The 22,600-nt window shown below is 42.7% G+C and overlaps 1 protein-coding gene across 1 annotated transcript in view; it reads left to right on the forward strand.

The window, feature by feature from the left end:
• Positions 1-22,600, forward strand: part of nlrc5 (NLR family, CARD domain containing 5) — a 154,917-nt gene that overhangs the window by 128,372 nt on the left and 3,945 nt on the right. Inside the window, exons 45-51 of the mRNA XM_059651545.1 lie at positions 1,780-1,863; positions 3,279-3,362; positions 5,748-5,831; positions 6,934-7,017; positions 9,895-9,978; positions 15,055-15,138; positions 16,631-16,714. Coding sequence (XP_059507528.1) covers positions 1,780-1,863; positions 3,279-3,362; positions 5,748-5,831; positions 6,934-7,017; positions 9,895-9,978; positions 15,055-15,138; positions 16,631-16,714 — 588 coding nt within the window. The remainder of the gene's footprint in view (positions 1-1,779; positions 1,864-3,278; positions 3,363-5,747; positions 5,832-6,933; positions 7,018-9,894; positions 9,979-15,054; positions 15,139-16,630; positions 16,715-22,600) is intronic.

The raw sequence follows: 22,600 nt of genomic DNA on the forward strand, positions 1-22,600 counted from the left end.
TATTATCTGTTGCTCTTGTCCTTCTAGATTGAAGTGGTCATGGGTTTGGAAGGTGCTGTCAAAGGATTTTTGGTGAATTTCTGCAGTGCATCCTGTAGATAGTACACACTGCTGCTATTGAGTGTCGATGGTGGAGGGAGTGGATGCTTGTTGACGTAGTGCCAAACAAGCGGGCTGCTTTGTCCTGGATGGTGTCAAGCTTCTCAAGAGTTGTTGGGGCTGCACTCATCCAGGCAAGTGGGGAGTATTCTATCACACTCCTGACCTGTGCCTTGTAGATTGTGGATAGTCTTTGGGAATCACGAGGTGAGGTACTCTGCAGGATTCCTTGCTGGGGAAGGGGAAGATTGGTGGCATAGGGGTAATGTCACTGGCTTAATACACCCATCACAAATTAAAACTGTAGGAGCCTCAGTAACAACCTTTAGTTCGAATGTGGCAAATGATGAACATGGTCTGACTTTTGGACCGCAACGCCATGAAATGCGGGAGCAGAATTAAACCGTGCGGCACATCAAATCCACTCCCCCATTTGATTACGGCTGATATATTTCGCAACCCCTGCCTTTTCTATGTAACCCTTGACTCCTTTACTAATCAAGAACCTATCTATCACTATCTTAAATACACCCAATAATTTGGCCTCCACATCCTCCTGTGGCAGTGAGTTCTACAGATTTATCACTCACCTGACGAAAGAAATTCCTCTTCATTCAGTTCTGAAGTGTTGCCCCTTCACTCTGAGGCTGTACTCTCGAGTCCTAGTCTCTCCTACTAGTGGAAATGTCTTCTCCAGGATCACTCTGTCCAGCTGTCTCAGTATCCTGTAAGTTTCAGTCAGATCCCCCCTCATCCTCCTAAACTTCCATCGAGTACAGAACCAGAGCTCTCAACAGCTCCTCACATGACACGCCCTTCATCCCCAGGATCATTCTTGTAAACTTCCTCTGGATCCCCTCCCAATGCCAGTACATCTTTCCTTAGATACAGGGCCCAAAACTGTTCACAATATTCCAAATGCAGTCTAACCAGAGCCTTATACAGCCTTTGCTGTATATCTCTGCTTTTATATTGCAGCCCTCTTGAAATGAATGCTAACATTGCGTTTGCCTTCCTAGCTGCAAACTGAACCTGCATGTTAACCATAAGAGAGTCCTAAATGAGGATTCCCAAGTCCCTTTGCGCTTCAGATTTCTGAAGCGTTTCCCTGTTTAGAAACGAGTCCGCAGCTCTGTTCTTCCCAGCAAATGTATAATCTCACACTTTGCCACATTGTATTCTATCTGCCACTGTGCACTGGAGCTATCAAAAACGTATTTAGGAAACGATTAAGGACATCCAACCAGAAAGAAAGCATCATTAGATCTTTACATTTATGATTATACCGCTGTTGCTACACAACATGGTCTAATATGAGCATGCTCACTGTAAGATAGGGGGTCTCCGAAGGGCATTGTGTCCGGAAAAATTTGGTAACCCAGGGTAATCCTTTAGTTCAAAAGAAAACAGACATCAAATTTCAGATAGCTGTACTGAGAGGTTTGTTACTAATATTTCACCTTGTGGGACAGACTGAATCCATTTCGCCCAGCATAGGTTTATTATTATCATGGTGTCAAATGTGTGAGCTGCCATCAAACTGCATGGAATACCAAGTCAAGATGAAAATGCAAGATATATTATATTTCACTTTACTGTTCTGATGTGCTAAGTCATATTGAGAGAGAACAGCGTTGTTCCTGTAAATTCTGAATTAAATATGTCATCTTTCTAATTCAGTTTATATGGTAATTCCATTGAAGATGTGGGAGCGATGAAACTTGTCGATGTGCTTCCTGTTATGAAACATTTGAAAATATTAAAGTAAGTGATTGCATAAGGATCGTGACTATGGCTTGTTGCAAATTAAGAACAGGCAGCAGAGTCCTGTTTGGCTCATGACTTTAGTCTGTTAACATTTGTTTATGATTCGACGTTTCCATTATCGTTGTAACATCAGCAAAGCTGACCATGTGGCTATACATCCTTCATCAGAGTTGTTAGTAAATATCTGAATAGTTAGGGCTGGGTCCCTTATAGCCACCATGGAATATTGTGTGTCACTTCTTTCCTGACTATATCCATCCATAATCCGAAACTTTGTCCCTTGTTGTTTAGCCAATTTCCAAACCTTTTTTATTCCTTATTCTTTAATGGGATGAGGGCATCGGTGGACAGGCAGCATTTATTACCCATCCCTAATTGCCCAGAGGGCAGTTCAGAATCAATCACATTGCTGTGGGTCTGGAGTCACATGTAGGCCAGACCAGGTAATGATGGAAGTTTCCTTCCCTAAAGGACATTAGTGAACTAGATGGGTTTTTCCAACAATTGGCAATGGATTCACGGTCAGCATTAGATTCTTAATATGAGATGTTTTATTGAATTTAATTTCCACCATCTGTCATGGTTGGATTTGAACCTGGTTCACCAGACTGTTATCTGGGTCTCTGGATTAACTGCCCAGCAATAATACCACTAGGCCATTACCTCCCCTCTGATCAATATGTTCCTTCAATTCCATGAGTTTTCATTTTAGCTGACAGTCTTTAATGTTGGATCTCATTGAGTTGCAACTGAAAGTCCACAGGTGTAATATTCAAAGACATACCCTGTGCCCCACTTTACTCCTTTCTTCAAAAACAGCCAGCAATTAAGTCAGGCATGACCTGCCTTTTATAAACCCATGAAAAGTAACACACTGCGGATGCTGGAAATCTGAAACAAACACCGAGAATGCTGGAGAAATTCAGCATTTGCAACCAGACTTGCTGAGTTTCTCCAGTATTCTGTGGGCTTCGTAAATCCATACTGGTTGTCTGTTTGTGCCCTATGAAACTTTTCACCATATTTTAAGTACAGATGACAATTAATTTCTATTCTATTCTTTTTCTTTGATGAACTAAAATTGTTCAAGCTGCTTTGTCACTCTACCCGTAATTGCAGAGCCCAGACATTTGCTGAGAATAGCCTGTAGGCTGAGGTAGATTTCCTAGACTTGCCACCCTTCTTAAATTGAAACATTAAAAATACCAAAGTAAGGTGACTAGGGACTTTTAATTTAACATCATGCCATGAAAAGTGGGATATCATTCCCATCAAATTATCAATAAGCAGTGAATTTCACTTGAGCATTACCGTAGTGAGAGACAGTAGTACAGGTTATTGAGATGTGATAAAGCAACAGTAGCTTTAGCACTTCGATATGTTTCACAACCTTTTTGTCTTTTCATCATTAGCTTGACTCAGAACAACATCACAGCAACCAGTGGGGAGAGGCTGGCACAAGCTCTCAAACAGTGCCCATCAGTGGAAGAGATTCAGTGAGTGCAGTGTAATGTTACAGAGCAAAATGCTGCGGGTTTGGAAATCTGAAATACAGACAGAATATACTGGATGTGCTCAGCAGGTCAGGCAGCTGCTGGAGAGAGGGAAGCGTTTTAATGTTTCAGGTCGATGGAATCTGAAGCAAGGTTGATGACCTGAAGTATTAACTATATATGTCATTCTGATTGGTCCGATCTGATAAAGTACCATCCACTTGAATCGTGAGAGCTGACAGCAGCTCTTCTTGTTTACTCTAAAAACGCTGCATCCAATTGGTCTTCTCCTGGACCCTGCTTTTGCAAAGGGGGTAGATTTTCACCTCTGTGAAGTTTTAAGTGATCAGAGATGTTGTCAAATTTAGTTTCTGGTAGTTTATAGGATCATAGAGATGTACAGTACAGAAGCAGACCCTTCAGTCCAACCAGATACCCTCAATTAATCTAGTCCCATCTGCCAGCATTTGGCCCATATCCATCTAAATCCTTCCTGTTCATGTACTTATCCAGATGCCTTTTAAATATTGTAATTGTACCAGCCTCCACCACTTCCTCTGGCAGCTCATTCCATACACACCCCACCCTCTGCATGAAAATGTTGCCCCTTGTGTCCCTTTTAAATCTTTCTCCTCTCACCTTAACCCTATGCCCTCTAGTTTTGGACTCGCCTAACCTGGGGAAAAGACCTTGGCTATTCACCCTATCCAAGCCCCTCATTATTTTATTAACCTTCATAAGGTCACCCCTCAGCCTCTGACACTCCTGGGAATATAGCCCCAGCCTATTCAGTGTTCCAGTGCGGCCTTACTTCCTCAGTTCATCCGAGGACCAAGTGCAGACTCATATAGATGGAGAAAGGATGTTCATGATGGATGAGGGAGGTTGTGTACACATGGGAATTTAAAGGGATGGAGCATTTTGTAGTGAGAGTCTGCGAAGAGAATGAGTGGGAGGGAGTTTCAGAAAGCCGTCTGCTACTGTGAAGAAACTTCTCCAAAATCTGAAGCGGTATGGACCTCAACAGTCGTGGGAACACCCAAGAGGAAAGACTGTTCTTCAGTGGGGACAGAGAGAGAGGGCAGGCTCAGGGCTGACCCCCTGGCTTTGGCAGCTGCTTGAAACAGTGAAGCTATAGGTGATGTTCATGCAAGGGTGAGGAGGGCTGCCCTCTGTGCCACTCCACAGCACTATGCCATGACGGTACAAGTAGATTCCAGGCTTCAGTTGTCCCTGGAGGTTCCTCCCATTGTTGCACCTGTGACAACAGGCATCTCCAGAGCATAGGGCATCTCTCTCAGCATTTGCCTCTTCCCCGATCCAAACCCTCCAAGCAGTTAGTTCCAGGATAACCAACACCCGTAGAAGAGTTGATAGATACTGTCTGCCCAATAAAGCTGGCTCATGACTTACTCTGTGCAGATTCTGTCCCGTCTCTGCCACGCAGCGTAGTTAGAAAATTGCTACGGATCTGTCCAGATCATTTAGACGTTCACATTGGATCTGTTGTGGGAGTGAAGGAGGGATTCTGTTGGAAATAGACACTCACCACTATCATTGACTGTCCCCAAAGTGAGGCAGACCTACAGAGAGCAAAAGTTGAAAAGTCCAGATATTGATCTGAGGCCTAGAGCGCTCTCTAACAGACTGAACTTCATCCTTCAAATACATGGACTTGTCTTCCAATTGGGAATCCACCAGTAAAAGGAACTGAGGCCAAAGGCAAGAAAAAGCTTAGAAAAACCTAGGCCCCATTAAAATAGCAACAGAAAAGACACAGATATGACTGCTATGTGTATAAAATTGTTCCATTTGGAGGATCGCACAAAAATGACCTTTAAGGCAGTGGTAAAGCTTAAATAGGTGGGAAATCCAAAACCATCTCTATACTCACTATCCATTCCTGATTTTGTCCTTTAATGAAGCACCTCCCCAGGACAGGCACAATTTGGAAATTTGCAGCTGGGATTTTATGGAGAATCTGCCTTGTAATCTCTGCTCACCACCTTCATTGGCTGTGACATTTCTCAAAGTGAACCTGCCATCAGTGCCAGGGTTTGTGTGTCACTTCCTTCTGGCACCTGACAAATTATTAAAAACAGCCTGAAAGTACGCCTCTTAATCCCTCTGCAAAGCAGCTGTTTGTGAACTTCACATGTTATTTTAAATATTGTGCACCATTCCTGCTAAAACCAAATCAATACTGAAGACTACTTTCCAAACTCTGGCTCTAACCTGAAGATATTTCAAACTGAATGTTCACCAGCGTTTTCTTTTAAGCCAGAAATTGTCATTTACAGTTGATGCAATGTCTTATTGTGTTCCTTAAGCATTATTGAATACCGATAGCAAATTTTTTCACTTCACCTGACTAACACAAACATGTAGTTTGTCCAGGAACAAGATCAGCGATCAGACGGCAAAGAAATTGTCTGAAGCCTTGCCAAAGCTGCCCAATTTAAAGATTCTGAAGTAAGTGCTGTCTGATGTTCATTCCAATATGTATGCGCTGTGCATGCATTTATCGATGGTCTTGCTGTAATTTATTAAGGTTCACTCTCTATCTATCCAGAGCTGAATGAAATTTTACTTTTGTTATTTCCACATTTTCTAGAACTGCATCTGGCTGAGAAGACAATTTGTCAAAATTGCCTGGTTTAAATGATAACCTAGCTTGGGGTTAACAGTCAGTCATCATCTAACTGGTGCCTTCTCCATGACATTGCCTCTACCAGTCAGAGTCCACTTGTCAACCATTCAGTACTCTCCTCCCGTTCAGTAGAAATGTTTTCTCTCTCATTTAAATTTGTATTTCTTGCAAATTGTACTGATGAGTGTAAAACAAAAAAAGTTGATAAAATCTATCCATCTTCGGCAAAATTGACATTCTGCACTACTTTCTAGAAGTCTTGCAGACTCCCTCAATATACTGTGACTTGTGGCTTATTTTAAAGTAAATGCATATGATTTATTGAGAGGTGTCATGTCTCTATCTGGTAGTGGGAATTTTTAACTCAACCCATTCACTGGGACCTGCTGGGATGGCACAGTGGCTCAGTGGTTAGCACTGCTGCCTCACAGCACCAGGGACCTGGGTTTGATTCCACCCTTGATAACGATCTGTAGGGAGTTTGGGTGTTCTCCCCGTGTCTGTGTGGGTTTCTTCCCACAGTCAAGAAATGTTCCGCTATTAGGTGGATTGGCCATGCTAAATTGCCTGTAGTGTCCAGGGATGTGCAGGCTTCATGGGTTAGCTAACGGGAAATACGGAGATAATGTAAGGGGCTAGTTCAGAGTACGATGCTCTTCGGAGGGCTGATGTGGACCAGACAGCCAAATGGTCTGCTTCTGCTCTGTAGGGATTCTGAGATTTTATAACAGTACAAGCACAGAGCTGGTTTTACATATTTGCAATAGAGAGGAGGGTCAGGCAGCGCCTAAGATTAATGTTCTACCTGATCCCCTGGGCTGCCTATCTGCAGTTAGGTTAAAATGATGCACTTGTTGTTCTGTAAGTCTGGCTAAAGCATAACTTGAGCCAGGAATAACTCCACTTGTCTGCCTCACTTTTCAGCCTCCATTCCACTGAGCTCACTGCTGACGGAGGAGAAAGCCTGGCACAGAGTCTTGTGCTGTGTCCAAGTGTTGAAGTGATAAGGTGAGAGTTACTCTAGGATTCACTCACCGAGTAGCAAGCAGCAAAGTCCGAACTGTTGCAAACTGCAGGTTAAAAACAGGTTCTGATGAAGAGCCTGTTGTAAGAGGTGCTATTGCTTTCCTTTTCTTTTCTGTGAAGTAGCCTTGAGCACTAACTGTCACTGCTAACACTTCAGTGTTCTGTTCACTGAGACAGCACTCACGCTGTTCAATGTGCAAATATTGGCACAAAACAATTAAAGTGAAAGAATATCATAAAGTATATGGTCAGAGGTGGTAATGAATTTGACAGGATACCCAATATGCTGACAGTTAGTTGCACTGTAACTGTTGAAGTGACTAGCTATTCAGTACACGGGCAGTTATTACAAAAGATGGTCTTACCCAGTCCTTTACAGAACATTCAGTTCTACATTTCAACTGTCTTTGCCTCCTTTTGGGGCAGTTTTTTGTGTTCCTGTGATATCGTCCATTCACAGCCAGTCAATGGTACTATTAGCCATGTATTCTTCCATTTTGTTTCTTCATTGCCCTTTTCAAACTGAGACATTTCAGATTCCAGAGATAGTGAAGGAAATAGTTTTCAAGGGCTTGGAAAATAAATAAATAAATATTCATTTAAGTAGTAATAGGCAGATAAATAAAATGTATTCTCCACACTGACCATGGCAATATCATTCAGCTCTGTTCTGTCTGCGCTGCCTCTAATGCTTGAATCCATGCCCCTCAATGGAAAGTGATGGCCTCGTGGCATTATCACCAGACTGTTAATCCCAAAACTCAGATAATGTTCTGGAGAATCAGGTTCAAAGGCCACCGTGGTAGCTGATAGAATTTGAATTCATTTTTTTTTTAAAATCTGGAATTAGGAAGCAATTGCTGATTGTCAGTAAAACTCATTTGACTCATTGATGCCCTTCAGGGAAGGAAATATGTGAATCTTACCTGGTCTGGCCTGCATGTGATTCCAGACCAACATTAATGTGGTCTCAACTGCCCTCTGGAATGGCCTAGAAAGCCACTTATTTCAAGGGCAACCAGAGTTGGGAATTAATGCTGACCAGCCAGCAATGCCCATGTCCCATGAGTGAACAAAAAAACACAACTTGTTGCTAGATTACTTCAGCGACCTCTTTGCCATGTTAAAACCCTTTCAAAGTGAACCTAGCATCTTCTACTACTTTCATCCTCCATTAACTACGAGCCATTCAGAGCACCTCTCTATGCATTCTTCCCGCCCTGAGAACCCCATCTCTACTGCCACCAGCCTTGTCAAACCACACAGGTCCCCCATACCTCCGAATTGATGTTAAAGTGTGTATCTTGGTGCTTATCTGTGAGTCAGGGATCATGGATTTGAACATCTGATGAAACTCCAGAGAGATGGCTCACTGCACTCCTGCAGTGTTGGACAGGCTTGTTCGAAGAAAATGTCCAAATTCCCTGGTCAAGGGAGAAAGATTGCAGGGTGTTTTTCTTAACAGAAACACAAAGGGCTCTTGTGGCACAGTGATAATATTTCATTCTCTGAATTAGCAAATCCATGTTTAAGTCACACTACCGTGCGTAATCTGCTTGATTTAACAGAACTGCACAATCTTACAATCACCATAGGGACCAGTAACCTGAAAAAAAAGGAATTCCCAAACACCTCTGGCTAAATGAATCACGGGACAAGATTGCACTTTTTAAAAACCTGAACTGTACAGTCTATCCCCAATCAACGTCAAATTAAACATACAAGACCAATGTTGCTAAACTCAAGAAAAAGGATGTTTCACTTTGAATAGTTGATACAGTAAAGTTACGCCGAATGAAATTGCAAACACCTGGATCAGTTCCTACACAAATGTGGCACTGCATGCAATCTCATCGACTTTCCATCACTGCCTCCAGTTCGTAGGCTCTCTCACTTCACTCACTCAATGGATTTGGTCCTTGAGACCTTTCACTCTATGGCTATATTCTAGCCGAGGTCCGCAAGTATGACCAGATGCACTTCCATAAACACTCTCTCCATCACATTGCATCAGGCCTGATGGTGCGGTTTTAAGAGTTCCCTTGCAACTGGCCAACTAACACACTAAGTTCATGGTGTGAGCCTCTGACACAAAACACTCAACTCTTCAACAACATCTGAGCTGTTCACATCAGTTTTGGGATTCGGGCCGATTGAGCCAGTTCATACATTGCTTCCCCAAGAGTTTCTCTGGTTACTTTCCTCTTAACCATCAAATAGAAAGGCACCCACTTACAGAGAGCCCTCCTTGCCTGCCCCCTCACAATATGTGGGTTCTACTGCTGCACAATGGGCCAAAACACAAAACTAGCTTTTAATAGCCATTTTATTAGCTTTTATCCCAATGACAACCAGTGGCAGTCTAACTTATAATGAGAAGGAAACCCAAGCCATCGTTCCCCACCAACCATCTTTGCACCTAAAGAGAGATCTCACAAATAAAAAACATTTTGCAAAAATACAGTTTATCAGATCAAGCAGGTTTGTTCTCACTTCTAAATATCCAGAGGCTGCTGTACATTTCACAGACTAAAATTGTTGGGCACCCTCACTTTTCATTAAAGTAAATATTTCAAATTAAGACGGTTGCCCGAAGCTCCCTGCATATTTGGAACCACATGAAGAAATGGTCAGAATCCTGGCACCAAAATCATCCAGGTCTCACCTCCCTGCATCCATCAAAAAAAAAGATACCTAATAAAAGATCTGAAGATTAAATATCCAACTTTTGGAAGTGCCACAAAGCTTCTCAAAATGATCTGCCCTGTCCACAAAAATACAGCAGAGAAAGAGCTGCCTTCAGGTGACAACAAAATGCTGTGGAACAGTACTCATTACACTTTTTTTTGTCTTCTGCAGTTTGCCTGAAAATAGCATTGGGAACAAAGGAGTGATGGAGCTCGCAATGGCTCTACAAAAAATGACATCTTTGAAAAAGTTGGAGTAAGTGGCTCATGTGCAGTGAATGTGTGGAGTTGGGCAAACCCAGGCTATGATACAGGGCTTTAAATGGGGTTTCTCCTTTATGCTTTAAATGTTATTCTGCTGTCCAGGTTTTTCCTTGAAAAGTGTTGGCTGCTTCATGTGAAAATTCCTGCATCCATTTTATTTCCTCATTTACGAATGCCATGAACGTCCAATGTGATAGAAAATATCTTCACACAATGGATAGTGGAAATGTCAATCTCTGACCCCTCCCCTGCCTTGAAGTGATTGATGATCAATTCAAAATGTCAAGGTGAAAGATTTTGTTGGGTCTGGACAATGAGGGATAGAAGATAGCATAGGTGATGAATTGTATATTTTATCAACCTGCTCAAAGGTGTTCTGGCACACCTCTGGAGCAAGCAGGACTGGAACCTGGGTCTCCTAGCTCAGAGGTAGGGACACAAGCACTTTGCCAAAAGTGCCAAAAAGACAAGATGAAGTTGTGATGCAGATCAGCTGAGATCTGATAACAGAGCAGGAAAATTAGGCTGATGTGCCTACATTTTGTAGAATGTATTTTACCTCAGGTGACAATGTAGAATTATAGAATCCATACAGTGCAGACAGAAGTCATTTGGACCATCGGGTCTGGACTGTCCCTCCAGAGAACATACTTCCCAGACCCACCCCATCACTCCATATCTCCCATGTCTAATCCAGCTGGCTTACACTACAGGGAAATTTAGCATGGCCAACCCACCTAACCTACCCATCTTTGGACTGTGGGAGGAAACTGGAGCACCTGCAGGAAACCCACACAGACACGGGGAGAATGTGCAAACTCCACACGGCCAGTCAACTTTCTAATAACAATAACAGGGACTGTTGCTGGATCACATCAGGAACCAATTTATAAGCAGTAGGATTTACCATCAGTGAATTGTTCCCCTGTTGCTGGGTCTTGATGGCTAGTGGGACAGTCTTTTATCTGAGTTTTGAGAAAAGGCCAATCCTAGTGACCACATGGCCATGTCCTGCCTGAAACCAACATTCAGATCCATTACACATCTCTCTGCCTCCAGGGTGAATACCTGCCGTTTCTGGGATGAAATCTTTGGAAACCAGCTAGTGAGCTGAGTTTAGAATTGGAAGTGCCTTGACATTTGTGTGTGGACCCTATTTCGCCTATGGCAATCCTGTGGTTTTAGCAGTGTTAACCATCGTACAGTCAATCCCTGCTTCCTCTGTAAGTGGGAAGCATTGTATATGTGAAAGGACCACATGTTTGTTATCTCCAAGTATGTTCGGCCAACTGTCTGATTGGCCAATAATGAGCCTGGGGCAAAAACAGCCAAAATCTGGGACAACACATAATAACAGGGAAACTCCACAGTCTGAATAAAATTTTGTGAAGTGCATTCAGGTATCTTTCACTCTGAGGAGCAAGACTGCATCCTTAATAGAAGTGGTAGGTGGCAAATCTTTTCATGGTGAATTTACAGATTTTCAATTAAGATCTCCTCATGGTGATTGATCAGTGTCAAATTCTACCTGATAACTTTCCTGTGATATGACTTGGGGTGATTCAGAATGTTAAAGGTGCTATATAAAGGCAAGTTATCATTCAGCAGGTCCCACAAGATCAAGGGCAATGAAAAGCCAATTGTGCTAAAGTTCCCTCCCACAACATTTGAATCTGCCGTTACAAACAAATGAGAAGGAATGAACTGTCTTCCCTTTTCAACAGATGAAATGATTGGTCACACGAAATGTTTTATTTTAGCATGGGGAAATATCACGTAGTTAATTAATTTCAACTATAGCAGCAAGATACCAACCACAAGTTTAAGTAGCAAAAATATGTTACTATAGTTACCATCTTCATGTAGATACCCATTTAAATTCTTGATTTCCTGGCATTCACTTCTTCCAGCCAGTGTTGTCACCAGGCTGTTTTCCCCAGAAGGCAGTCTATCAGCTTGTTTCAGTTCTGCAGACAAAAACCTATCTCCTTGCTTGTCTTACCCAAAGCATACATTGAGATATATGGTGGTTGTATCCTCCATCTGTAGGCATTCTTTTTCATCTGCATCCTGTTAAAACAAATCACATTGTCGTGATTGGAACCAGGTAGATCTTATTGACTGTGAGATCCTTGATTGTTGGCTGTTAACCGGGGCCAATCAGGGAACCCTGGCTGACAGCTGTAAGTAGGACTTTCAGAGAATCTCTAGACTTCAGGGACTGACTTGGAGTCGGCTGGCTACAGCCTGTGTACTGTGCACATCTAAATAAAGGGTGGCTTGGTGACAGGATACTGAACTCGATGCAATTATTACGGTCTTGATGGTACAAATTAGAGGGGAAGGAGACCATTTTACTGGTCCTGAGGAGGGGATCGTCAGAGAGGGGAGAGGGAGAATGTGGCTAACTGGTTTCATTGCCTTCAGATGAAATGTTCATCTCAGCTCAGCTATCTCTTGTTTAGGTTTCATTGAACATGACAACTTATGTGGTCAGGTGATGGCTTGTGACCATCTGTATTCTGTATTTTTCATTTCTTTTTTGAAAACCATTTCATTCTGTGCAAGTCCCAAATATTAAATTGGATGATGGAATTCAAAACCATAACCCATATTTGATTCATTTGACTCAGTAGCTATGGACAGGTCAGTACCAATGAATACTTACAGGATGAGTTACCTGTCTGCAGATTAAGGAAGCTTCAGGGCCATGACTGATAACCCTGTGGAATTCATAGTTAAAAAGAAATTTTAAAAAATTTTAAAAACCCATAAGTAATCTTTACAATCAAAGCAATATGGCTGTGCTTCTTTGAAACAGAGAAAAAACCATTCTGTGATATTGAAACATGCGCTAATTTCCGCACCACTAGAAATGTCAAAAGCTATTGGCATATAATTATTTGTACGCATACTTGTAGCGCTGGGAAGCACAGATTTTGTGAGTTTTCAGAGCTCCCATGTGACACCCAGCGAGCACCTTTCCTGATTTAATGCAGGAAGAGTCTCCATTCAGCTTCTGGAAATAGCCACTATCAGCCAGGGTGCCAATAAGGTCACTGTGCTGGCCTTGATTTAACAGTGGCTAGAGAAGAATTTCTGGGAAACCTGATCATAAGATTATTCTAAGCCAAGGTGTTAATATAGTGAGGAATTAACCAGATGATTGGATAACTAACTGAGTCAATACAAAAAGTTGGAACAGGTGTGTGGTGTGAAATGGGCTGTTATACTGAGTTTGTGATAATGGGAACTGCAGATGTTGGAGAATCCAAGATAATAAAATGTGAAGCTAGATGAACACAGCAGGCCAAGCAGCATCTCAAGAGCACAAAAGCTGACGTTTTGGGCCCAGACCCTTCATCAGAGAGGGGGATGAAGGGCCTGATGAAGGGTCTAGGCCCGAAACGTCAGCTTTTGTGCTCCTGAGATGCTGCTTGGCCTGCTGTGTTCATCCAGCTTCACACTTTATTATCTTGTTATACTGAGTTTGTCTGGTTTCTGTTTCACTGACTAGCTTGGAATCAGACTGACCTTGGAGGCAGGGAATGAGATGTGCCACTGTTGGAAATACAAATAATTTTAGATAAATCATTAGTGATTGGAATGAGATCAGCCAGATGAATATCATAGAATGAGTTCCCTGACTGGAGTTGTTGACCTGGTCCAATTAGCGAGTCCTGGCTGACAGATATCAAAAACAGTGTCAGAGGCTCTGCTCTGAGCTAGCTGGGTCAGTATCATGTACTGTGCACAAGTAAATAAAATGTTGACTTGGTGGCAGGATAGTGACCTCTGTGGAGTTATTTCAAATTAATTTCAGAAAAGTGCACACTCCCATTTCCAGCCTTGCATGACCCAGAAAATATGTAGCTAATCCTTTTTTAGCAACATTTGACATGCCGGTCCTCCACATGCTTATTCCAGTATAGCAGTGTTTATCATTGGCCTGGTGGGAAAGATTAAGGAATGTTTTTAGGCCTTGGAAGCCAAGAAAATAAAAAAGGCTAGTAACCCCTTAGCTGGTAAAACATGAGCACAAGTAGAAGCTATATATTTTGAGTATAAAATAATATACAATTTTACAATTGATTGGTTGTATTTTAAAATAAAATGTAGAATATAAAATCATGATTTTCTTTACTTTTCCTTGGTTGTTTTCCAGGTTGTTTATTTCATTAGAAGCTTTTATTTAAAAAGGAGGAAATCCATGAATATCTTAGTCGTTCAGCAGGCCATTGGGGTTAATTGCCTGGATATAAACAAAGGTAGATGAAGCGAGAACTAGACACTGTGGGTGATGAGTATTTTATTTGCCCTTCCAAATCCAATTTGATTTAGTCCCTTCCCATTGTCCCTACCTCCTCCTCACTTTTGATGGTTTGCATTGGTCTTAATGAGTTTTTCTTGTAGATATCTAGTTGATTACTTGGGTATTTTAATGGTGGTGGTCAGTAGATTTTTTTTTTAAAAAAAGCCATGGTGATTTTGGTAATGGGAAAGTCGGTTGAGCATGATGATACTCCTGGGTATAAAAGAAAAATAAAATAAAAATAATATAAAGGTTGAAAAGCTAAGGCTGTCGTGTTGTAGTGGTAGTGACCCCACCTCTGAGCCTGGAGACCTGGGTTCAAGACCTAACTATTCCACAGATACTCGATAATGACCCTGAACGGGTTGATTAGAAAATATGAAGATAGAAAAACTAGGTCTCTTATGGTACGGTGGCAGTGTCCCGATCTCTGAGCCAGGAGACCTGGGATCAAGTCCCACCTGCTCCAGTGATGTGTAATTACATTTCTGAATAGGTTGCTTAGAAAATGTAAAGGAAAAAGGAGGACTGATGTGTGGAAACAGCTGTAAGACTGAGCAGTTAATAAACTGTATCCACAAAGAGGTGTAGGCTTAGTTTTGGCTTGGATCTGAATTGACGACCAGAAAGAATGCTTTCTGTGGTTTCGTTCCAGGATGTTGGATGATAGGTTAGTTTGCTCTGTTGAAGCATATGTGTAAACATTGTGCACTTCAGTGTTTCAGGATTTACCAACCTTGGTGTTCTGTCTTGCAGCCTGCAGCTGACCAGGTTTGATGACAGTGTGGCAGAGGAGCTCGCAGCTGGACTTGTGTACTGTCCCAGTATTGAAGAGGTCATGTAAGTGTTAAATTTCTTGGATGCAAAGTGACTGTGAGGCAGCCGATGTCTGCATATTGAAATAAATGGGAGCTTCAGCTTAAGCAGAATGCTGCAGTTTTAACTAACAGCATCAAGCTGACTCTCATTTAGAAACATGTGAACACAATTCATGTTAGTTACTGAAAGATTCAATTTCCCTTCCTCCTTCACCCTGACCATATGGAAGTTAAACTATGTTTTGTTTTGTTTTGCTTAAGCTCTTGAAGTGAATCCGTCTGATTCACTCTGTCTGTGACCCTGTCTGTCTCCCTCTTGTCTCTCTGCCTTTAATTTCCTCTGTCTCTTTCCCTCCTTGTCTCTCTCTCTCTCTCTATCACCCTGTATCTGCCTCTGATTTCCATTGTTGGCCTCTGTCTCTCTATGCCTGATGTCCTCTGATTCCCTCCCTCTCTCTGTCTGGATTTAAATGTAGTGCAGCTAGTTTATCCAGTTGAGGTGTTAACTCTGTGACAATACAAAATGTCATGATTACACAATCTGAATTCGGTGAATTTGTCACCTGAATTGACCTTTCGGTGAATTGATTACTGTGAAACGTATATTTACTGCACTGTTATGATTTTGATTAACAGTTGGTCAGAGTCCTTTAAAAACAAATGTCATGCTGACGGCTAATTTTCTGATTTCTTGCTGTCGCTGGGACTGCGCGGCGGAAATTACAAAGTGCTCTGTGCGGGTGACATTGTCACCAGCTGCATGAAGTCAGACAGTGAACCCCCCACCTCCTAAAGAGCTGATTGTGTGGATAGCTCATCCTGTTTCACTGTAGATTTCTCCAGTGCCCAGGCCCAGTGTCGAGCTGCCATCATAACTTAGATGGTTGCAGTCCATTCACTCAGCCAGGTTATATAATAGACATTTTATTTTATTTTCTTACATCACAGTGAGTAGGTTTAAGGATATGTGCCCCCTATTTGGCCTGGCAATTGGTTTTATGAACCCTTCCAACAAATATCTTGACCATCCCAGCAATGGACACTAGACGTCATCCATCAATGCATCCTTCACCTGAGGCACTTCATGTCCAGAGGATCACCTTAAGAATGTTTAGCTGATAGTAGTTTATCCAAAATCTGAAGCCCACAGCCTTGGGATGTCCTGTCCAATGATAAGTCCCAGCCCTTGCACCGTGCAAGAACACAAAAGCTCAGAATCTCAGGGGGTCCTGGGACTTTTTGCCAAGGATTAGAGCAATACTGTTGATTCATGTCCATAATATAAATGCACAACCCTGCATCTTACAGTGAAGAGCAGCATGTCTACGAGGTGAAGGAGTGAATGACCTTGAAAGATCAAAATCTTGAACCGTGAGCCCTTCTTAATGAGTTACTCAGGCCTGGGCTTTCGCCAGTTACAGTAGTAACTCACAGGCCTCTGATGCCATACATACTACAAATTGACAACTGAGATCCTGAAGAAAATTGTTCTAAATGTTCCCACTTCTTCACAGCTTATCCTGGAATGACATCAGTGACGAGGGTGCAGTGAGACTGGCTGAGGCCCTACCAAGGATGCAATGTTTAAAGAAACTAGAGTGAGTACAACATTAAATTTCAGGAACACTTCATGTTGGCAGGGGTCCTATGTTAGTACAAGAGCATTTTAACTTGCAAGAGATATGGCGCTGGTACAATGTGTGGTTTCCAGTTATTACAGGATTTGGATGTTATCATCCATCAGTTATATGCCTGCTGTATATGCCTCTGAGAAGCTAGGTATAAGATTCTGTTGGTTTGCAGTAAAAATATGAAGACGATTACACAAGGACCCAGTGCATTATCGTAAAAATGAGTGAAAACTGCACAGGGCAAGATTTTACATGCCCCCAGAGCCTGTAAAATTCACTGTGGAGCCTTCCCACCACCCTCCTGCTAACCCCAACCTGTTCCCACTTCTAAGGCGGGAGACTAGACCTGGGCCAATCCATCTGCCCTTGAGGTCCTTAAGTGGGCCAATGTTGGCCACTTTAATGTGTGGTTTAATGCCATACACTGTATGTGGGTTCTTTATGGACTGGTCAAGGAGAAAGTGAAATGAAGGACTATCTTTAGACTTTGATCAGGGAAGGAATAGGGCCACTAGGGACCAAAGTAGCAATTTTTGTATGGAGCCAGAAGATGGAGGTGAGGATATAAATGAGTATTTGCTGTAGTGGGGTTAGGGTATTCACTATCAAGAAGAATGATGTAGATATAGAAATCAGGGTGGTTGACTGTACTCATCTTGAACAAGTTAGCTTTGAGAAGGAGGGTTTTAGCAGGCTTAAAATCAGATAAAACCCCAGGCCCAGATGAGATAAATCCAAGACTGCTGTGTGAGATAACGGGAAAGGTTGCAGGGCCTCTGACCTTCATTTTCTAATCGTCTCTGGACATAGGAGAGATTTCCAAAGATTGAAAGGCAACTAATATAGTACAATTAATCAAGAAACATCATAGGGATTAACCAGGGAATTATAAGCCAGTATAACAAACATCAGTGGTAAGGAAACTTTTGGGAAACATTCTAAGGGATAGAATTTCTCAGATTAGTTTGTTTTATTTATTGGCTTTGTCAGGGGAATATCATGTCTAACACGTTTGATTTTTCTTATGGAGATGATTGGTGTGTGGATGAGTGAAGTACAGTTGATGTAATCTACACAGACCTCAGTAAGGCCTTTGACAGGTTGTCTCATGGGAGACTGATCAAGAAGTTAAGAGGGCATGGAACCTGGGCAATTTGGCAAATTAGGTCCAAAATTGGCTTAAAGGCAGGAAGCAGAAAGTGATGGTCGAAGGTGTTTAGTGAAGGTTTGGAAGCTTATGTCCAGTACCGTAGCAATGGGGCTAGGCCCCCTGCAGTTTGTAGTTAATATTAATGATCTAGACATGAATGTAGGAGGTTAGATTAATAAGGTCACAGATGACACAAAAAATAGATGGTGTGGTAAATAGCGAGGAGGAAGGTTTTAATAAGAACATAAGAAATATGAGCAGGGGTAGGTCATCTGACCCCTCAAACCTGCCCTGCCACTCAATAAGATCATGGCTGATCTATTTTGTGGGCTCAGCTCTACTTATCCACCCTCTCACCATAACCTTTCATTCAATTACTGTTCAAAAATCAGACCACAGTTTTAGGCCACAGCTTCAGATGGAAGTGAATGCTAAAAAATATGAAGTGGTGCATGTTTGGAGGAATAACAAGGCAAGGGAGTTTGTGGTGAATGACAAGGCTCTGCGTTCTACAGAGGATCAGCAGACCTTGATGTATATGTCCACAGAACCTTAAAGGCAGAAGGACAAACCAATAATATGATCAGGAAGACAAATGGGACACTTGCCTTTGTTAGTCAAGGCATTGAAAATAAGAGCAAGGAGGTTATAATAGAGCTGTGTAATGTTAGTTAGGCCACAGCTAGAAGTGCTATGAGCTGTTCTGACTGCATTGTACAGAAGAGATTCACCAGGAATCTGCCTGGCCCAGAGTGACTTAGCTATGAAGAAGGATCAATAGGCTGGGGTTATTTTTGTTAGAACACAGCAGGCTTGGGGCTTTACTTGATTGAGATCTACAAATTTCTGAGGCGTGTAGATAGACTCGATAGGATTAAACCTTTCTGTTTAGTAGAAGGTTCCGTTATCAGGGGGCATGGGTTGAAGGTAAAGAGCAGTGGGTTTAGAGGGAATTTAAAGAAAATTTATTTCGCCCAGAGAGTGGTGGGTATCTGAAAGGGTTTTAGAGGTAGGAGCAATTATAACATTGAAGAAGAATTTAAGTAAACACTTTGAACACCATTGCGTACAAGGCCAAGTGCTGGGAAATAGGAGTAGAGTAAGTACATGCTTGATCACTGGTGTGTGTGTGTGTGTGTGTGTGTGTGTGTGTGTGTGGGGGGGCGGTGGGGAGGGGGTAGGTGCGGTGGGGGGATGCACAGCGTGTGTGTGCATGTGTCTGTGAGTGTGTGTGTGTTCATGTCCAAATTGTAGCCTGGGTCTGGTCAACTTTCCTGACTCTAGAGCCTTCCTGCCAGTGGTGTTCTTCCAGAGGATTCTAGCTCTGGTCTATCTGTCCATTAACACTCAGTAATGTCCACGACACGAGTATGAGATTGCTCCAGCGTCCCAGTGCAGTACACAACAGATTTCTGCCTGACCTCAGTATGGATATTGCTGCAAGGAGTTCAGAGCTAGGGTGACATTCAACAGGTCACTCTGCTCGTGCAGGCTGTGTGAAGAAACCCAGGATACCTCCCTCAGTGGCTTCCTTTCCATGGAAGTCAAAATATCCCCTCTACTCACCCACCCACCCGCCAAGTACATGTGCCCACTCACCCCCCCCACCTCTGAATCGTGTGATGTAAATGTATACTGTTGTATTTATTATCGTTATTAGCTGGTGCAAGTATGTTTAGTGACAAAAATTGGAGTGTTTTCATTTGTTGCGAGGTGTTTATAGCTGTATCTGTACACTTAATTTGATTGCAGTTCCTTCTGTTATCTGAGATTAAAAGGACTGCTGCAATTTTCAGCATGATCCTGTAGGTGGTGCCATTTAGGTGAGGAATTGGAATCCGTGGTTCACTGTTGATTTTCCATTCCTTCCTTTACATGCTATTTTGATCTTTATAAACCCCTTTCGACTGCTATAGCTCGTCCCTACAATCCCAGAAACATAAAACACCAATGCATTAACAGTCACGAGAAATGTTCGGGCGATTTGCTCCTTCCTAATGTTCTTTCAATCCCGGCAGCTCTCAGGTCTTTCATCTCATTGCTGGTTGCATGGAGACAAGCAAGTGTTTGAGAGAGATAGCCACAGGGAACACTATTAATTATTTCACTAATACCAGGGCTGTAATGTGGAAATGTTTCTAACATCAAATAAACTCAATAAACATCCATTTGGTGATAATTTAGCACATACAAGCCTGACCCTTCTTATCAGAAGCAATTCTCCAAGTAATCCCATCCACTTTATCCCAAATGCATTTCAGTGTGGTGTTTATTTTAACTTCTTCTCAATCTCATATACTCAAATGAATAAAATACTTTCTAAATCAAAACTCTGAAATGAACAGAACAATTTAAGGATAGGTAATGTTTTAATTTTTAAAAAAAAATCTTCTGGGATGTTTCTATAGTTTGTCTGTGGTATGACTCCACAAAGGCTGGCATCCCATCACCAAATGACTCTTTATTTACACATGCATAGTAACTGACACAGGTCCAACTCCCTCACAGCCAGCTCTCAGGTTGAATAGAACCTCCCAACACTCCTGCTTATATCTGTCGGCCAGGGCTCCCTGATTGGACCAGATTAACAGCCCCAATCAGAGACCTCATTCTATGATGTCCACCTGGCTGACAACATTACATCAATACATTGTGCAATTTTTAAAAAAACTGATTCAACAGAAACATCCTAGATGCAAGTAATTGCTGATAACACCTGTCAAACAAGCATACACAGTAAAAAATATAAATTAAGCCAAAGCAAAACCTAATTCAGCTCACTAATTCTCATCCCCACCATCAAAACTGAGGATCAGGAATTTTTTTTCATTCATTCAAGGGATGAGTATGTCTCCGGCCAGGCCAGCACTTATTGCCCATCCCTAATTGCCCAGAAAGCAGTTAAGAGTCAGCCACATTGCTGTGGATGTCACATGTAGAGCAGGCTAGGTAAGGATGGCAGAGATAATAGGAACTGCAGATGCTGGAGAACCTGAGATAACAAAGTGTAGAGCTGGATGAACACAGCAGGGCAAGCAGCATCAGAGGAGCAGGAAAGCTGATGTTTCGGGCCTACACCCTTCATCAGAAATGGGGGAGGGGAAGGGGGTTCTGAAATAAATAGGGAGAGAGGGGGAGGCGGATCAAAGATGGATAGAGGTGAAGATAGCTGGAGAGGAGTCAGACAAGTCAAAGAGGTGGGGATGCAGCCAGTAAAGGAGTGTGTAGGTGGGGAATTAGGGAGGGGATAGGTCAGTCCAGGGAGAACGGACAGGTCAAGGGGGCGGGATGAGGTTAGTAGGTAGGAAATGGGGGTGTGGCTTGAGGTGGGAGGAGGGAATAAGTGAGAGGAAGAACAGGTTAGGGAGGCGGGGACAAGCTGGGCTGGTTTTGGGATGCGGTGGGGGAAGGGGAGATTTTGAAGCTGGTGAAATCCACATTGATACCATTGATCTGCAGGGTTCCCAAGCGGAATATGAGTTGCTGTTCCTGCAACCTTCGGGTGGCATCATTGTGACACTGCAGGAGGCCCAGGATGGACATGTCCTATGAGGAATGGGAGAGGGAGTTGAAATGGTTCGCGATTGGGAGGTGCAGTTGTTTATTGTGAACTGAATGTAGGTGTTCTGCAAAGTGGTCCCCAAGCCTCTGCTTGGTTTCCCCAATGTAGAGGAGGCCACAACAGTTACAGCGGATGCAGTATACCGCATTAGCAAATGTGCAGGTGAACATCTACTTGATGTGGAAAGTCTTCTTGGGGCCTGGGATGGGGGTGAGGGAGGAGGTGTGGGGGCCCGGAACGTGCCCCTATGATGTTGCTTAGCCTGCTGTGTTCATCCAGCTCTGCACCTTGTTATCTAGGTAAGGATAGCAGCTTTCTTCCCGAAAGGGTATTCATGAACCAGATGGGTTTTCCCTCAGCAATCAGCAATGGATTCGTGGTCATCATTAGACTCAGATTTCTTTTAAATGAATCAAATTCCACCAACCGCTGTGGCAGGATTTGAACCTGTTTGACCCAGAACGTAACTGGGTCTCTGGATTAACAGCCCAACAATAACACTACTAGCCATTGCCTCCCCTATATGAGCTTCAGTCTTCTGTGTGAAGCACTGAATCTGATCTCCCAGAATAAAACATGATACACAACTGTGCAGTACACAGGCAAGCAGGAATCATTCACCATGTCCCCCTTTCCAGATTGTATGTCTGTCTACACCCCTTGACTGTGTTGATCTCTCTGCTGTCTGCCTCTATTTCTTTCTCTCTCTCTCTCTCTCTCTAGCTGTCCGTCTGTCTATGTGATTTGAACAAGCTGAGGGAGTGGGAATGTACATGGCAGATGCAGTATGATGTGGATAAATGTGAGGTTATCCACTTTGGTAGCAAAAACAGGGAGGTGTATATTTATCTGAATGGCTATAAATTGAGACAGGAGATTGAGCAATGAGACTCACATATCCTCATACACCAGTCATCGAAAGTAAGCATGCAGCTGCTGCGGTTAAATAGTCTGTTGGCCTTCATGGTGAAAAGATTCAAATACAGATGCATGAGTGTCTTGTTGCAATTGTACAGCACCTTGGTGAGGCCGTATCCAGCACCGTGTGCAGTTTCAGTTTCCTTATCTGAGAACGTTGAGGGAGTGCAATGAATGTTGACAGGACTGTATCCTGGGATGGCAGGACTGATGTATGAGGAGA

This window comes from Stegostoma tigrinum, chromosome 16 (assembly GCF_030684315.1).
Source record: "Stegostoma tigrinum isolate sSteTig4 chromosome 16, sSteTig4.hap1, whole genome shotgun sequence".
Taxonomy (NCBI): domain Eukaryota; kingdom Metazoa; phylum Chordata; class Chondrichthyes; order Orectolobiformes; family Stegostomatidae; genus Stegostoma; species Stegostoma tigrinum.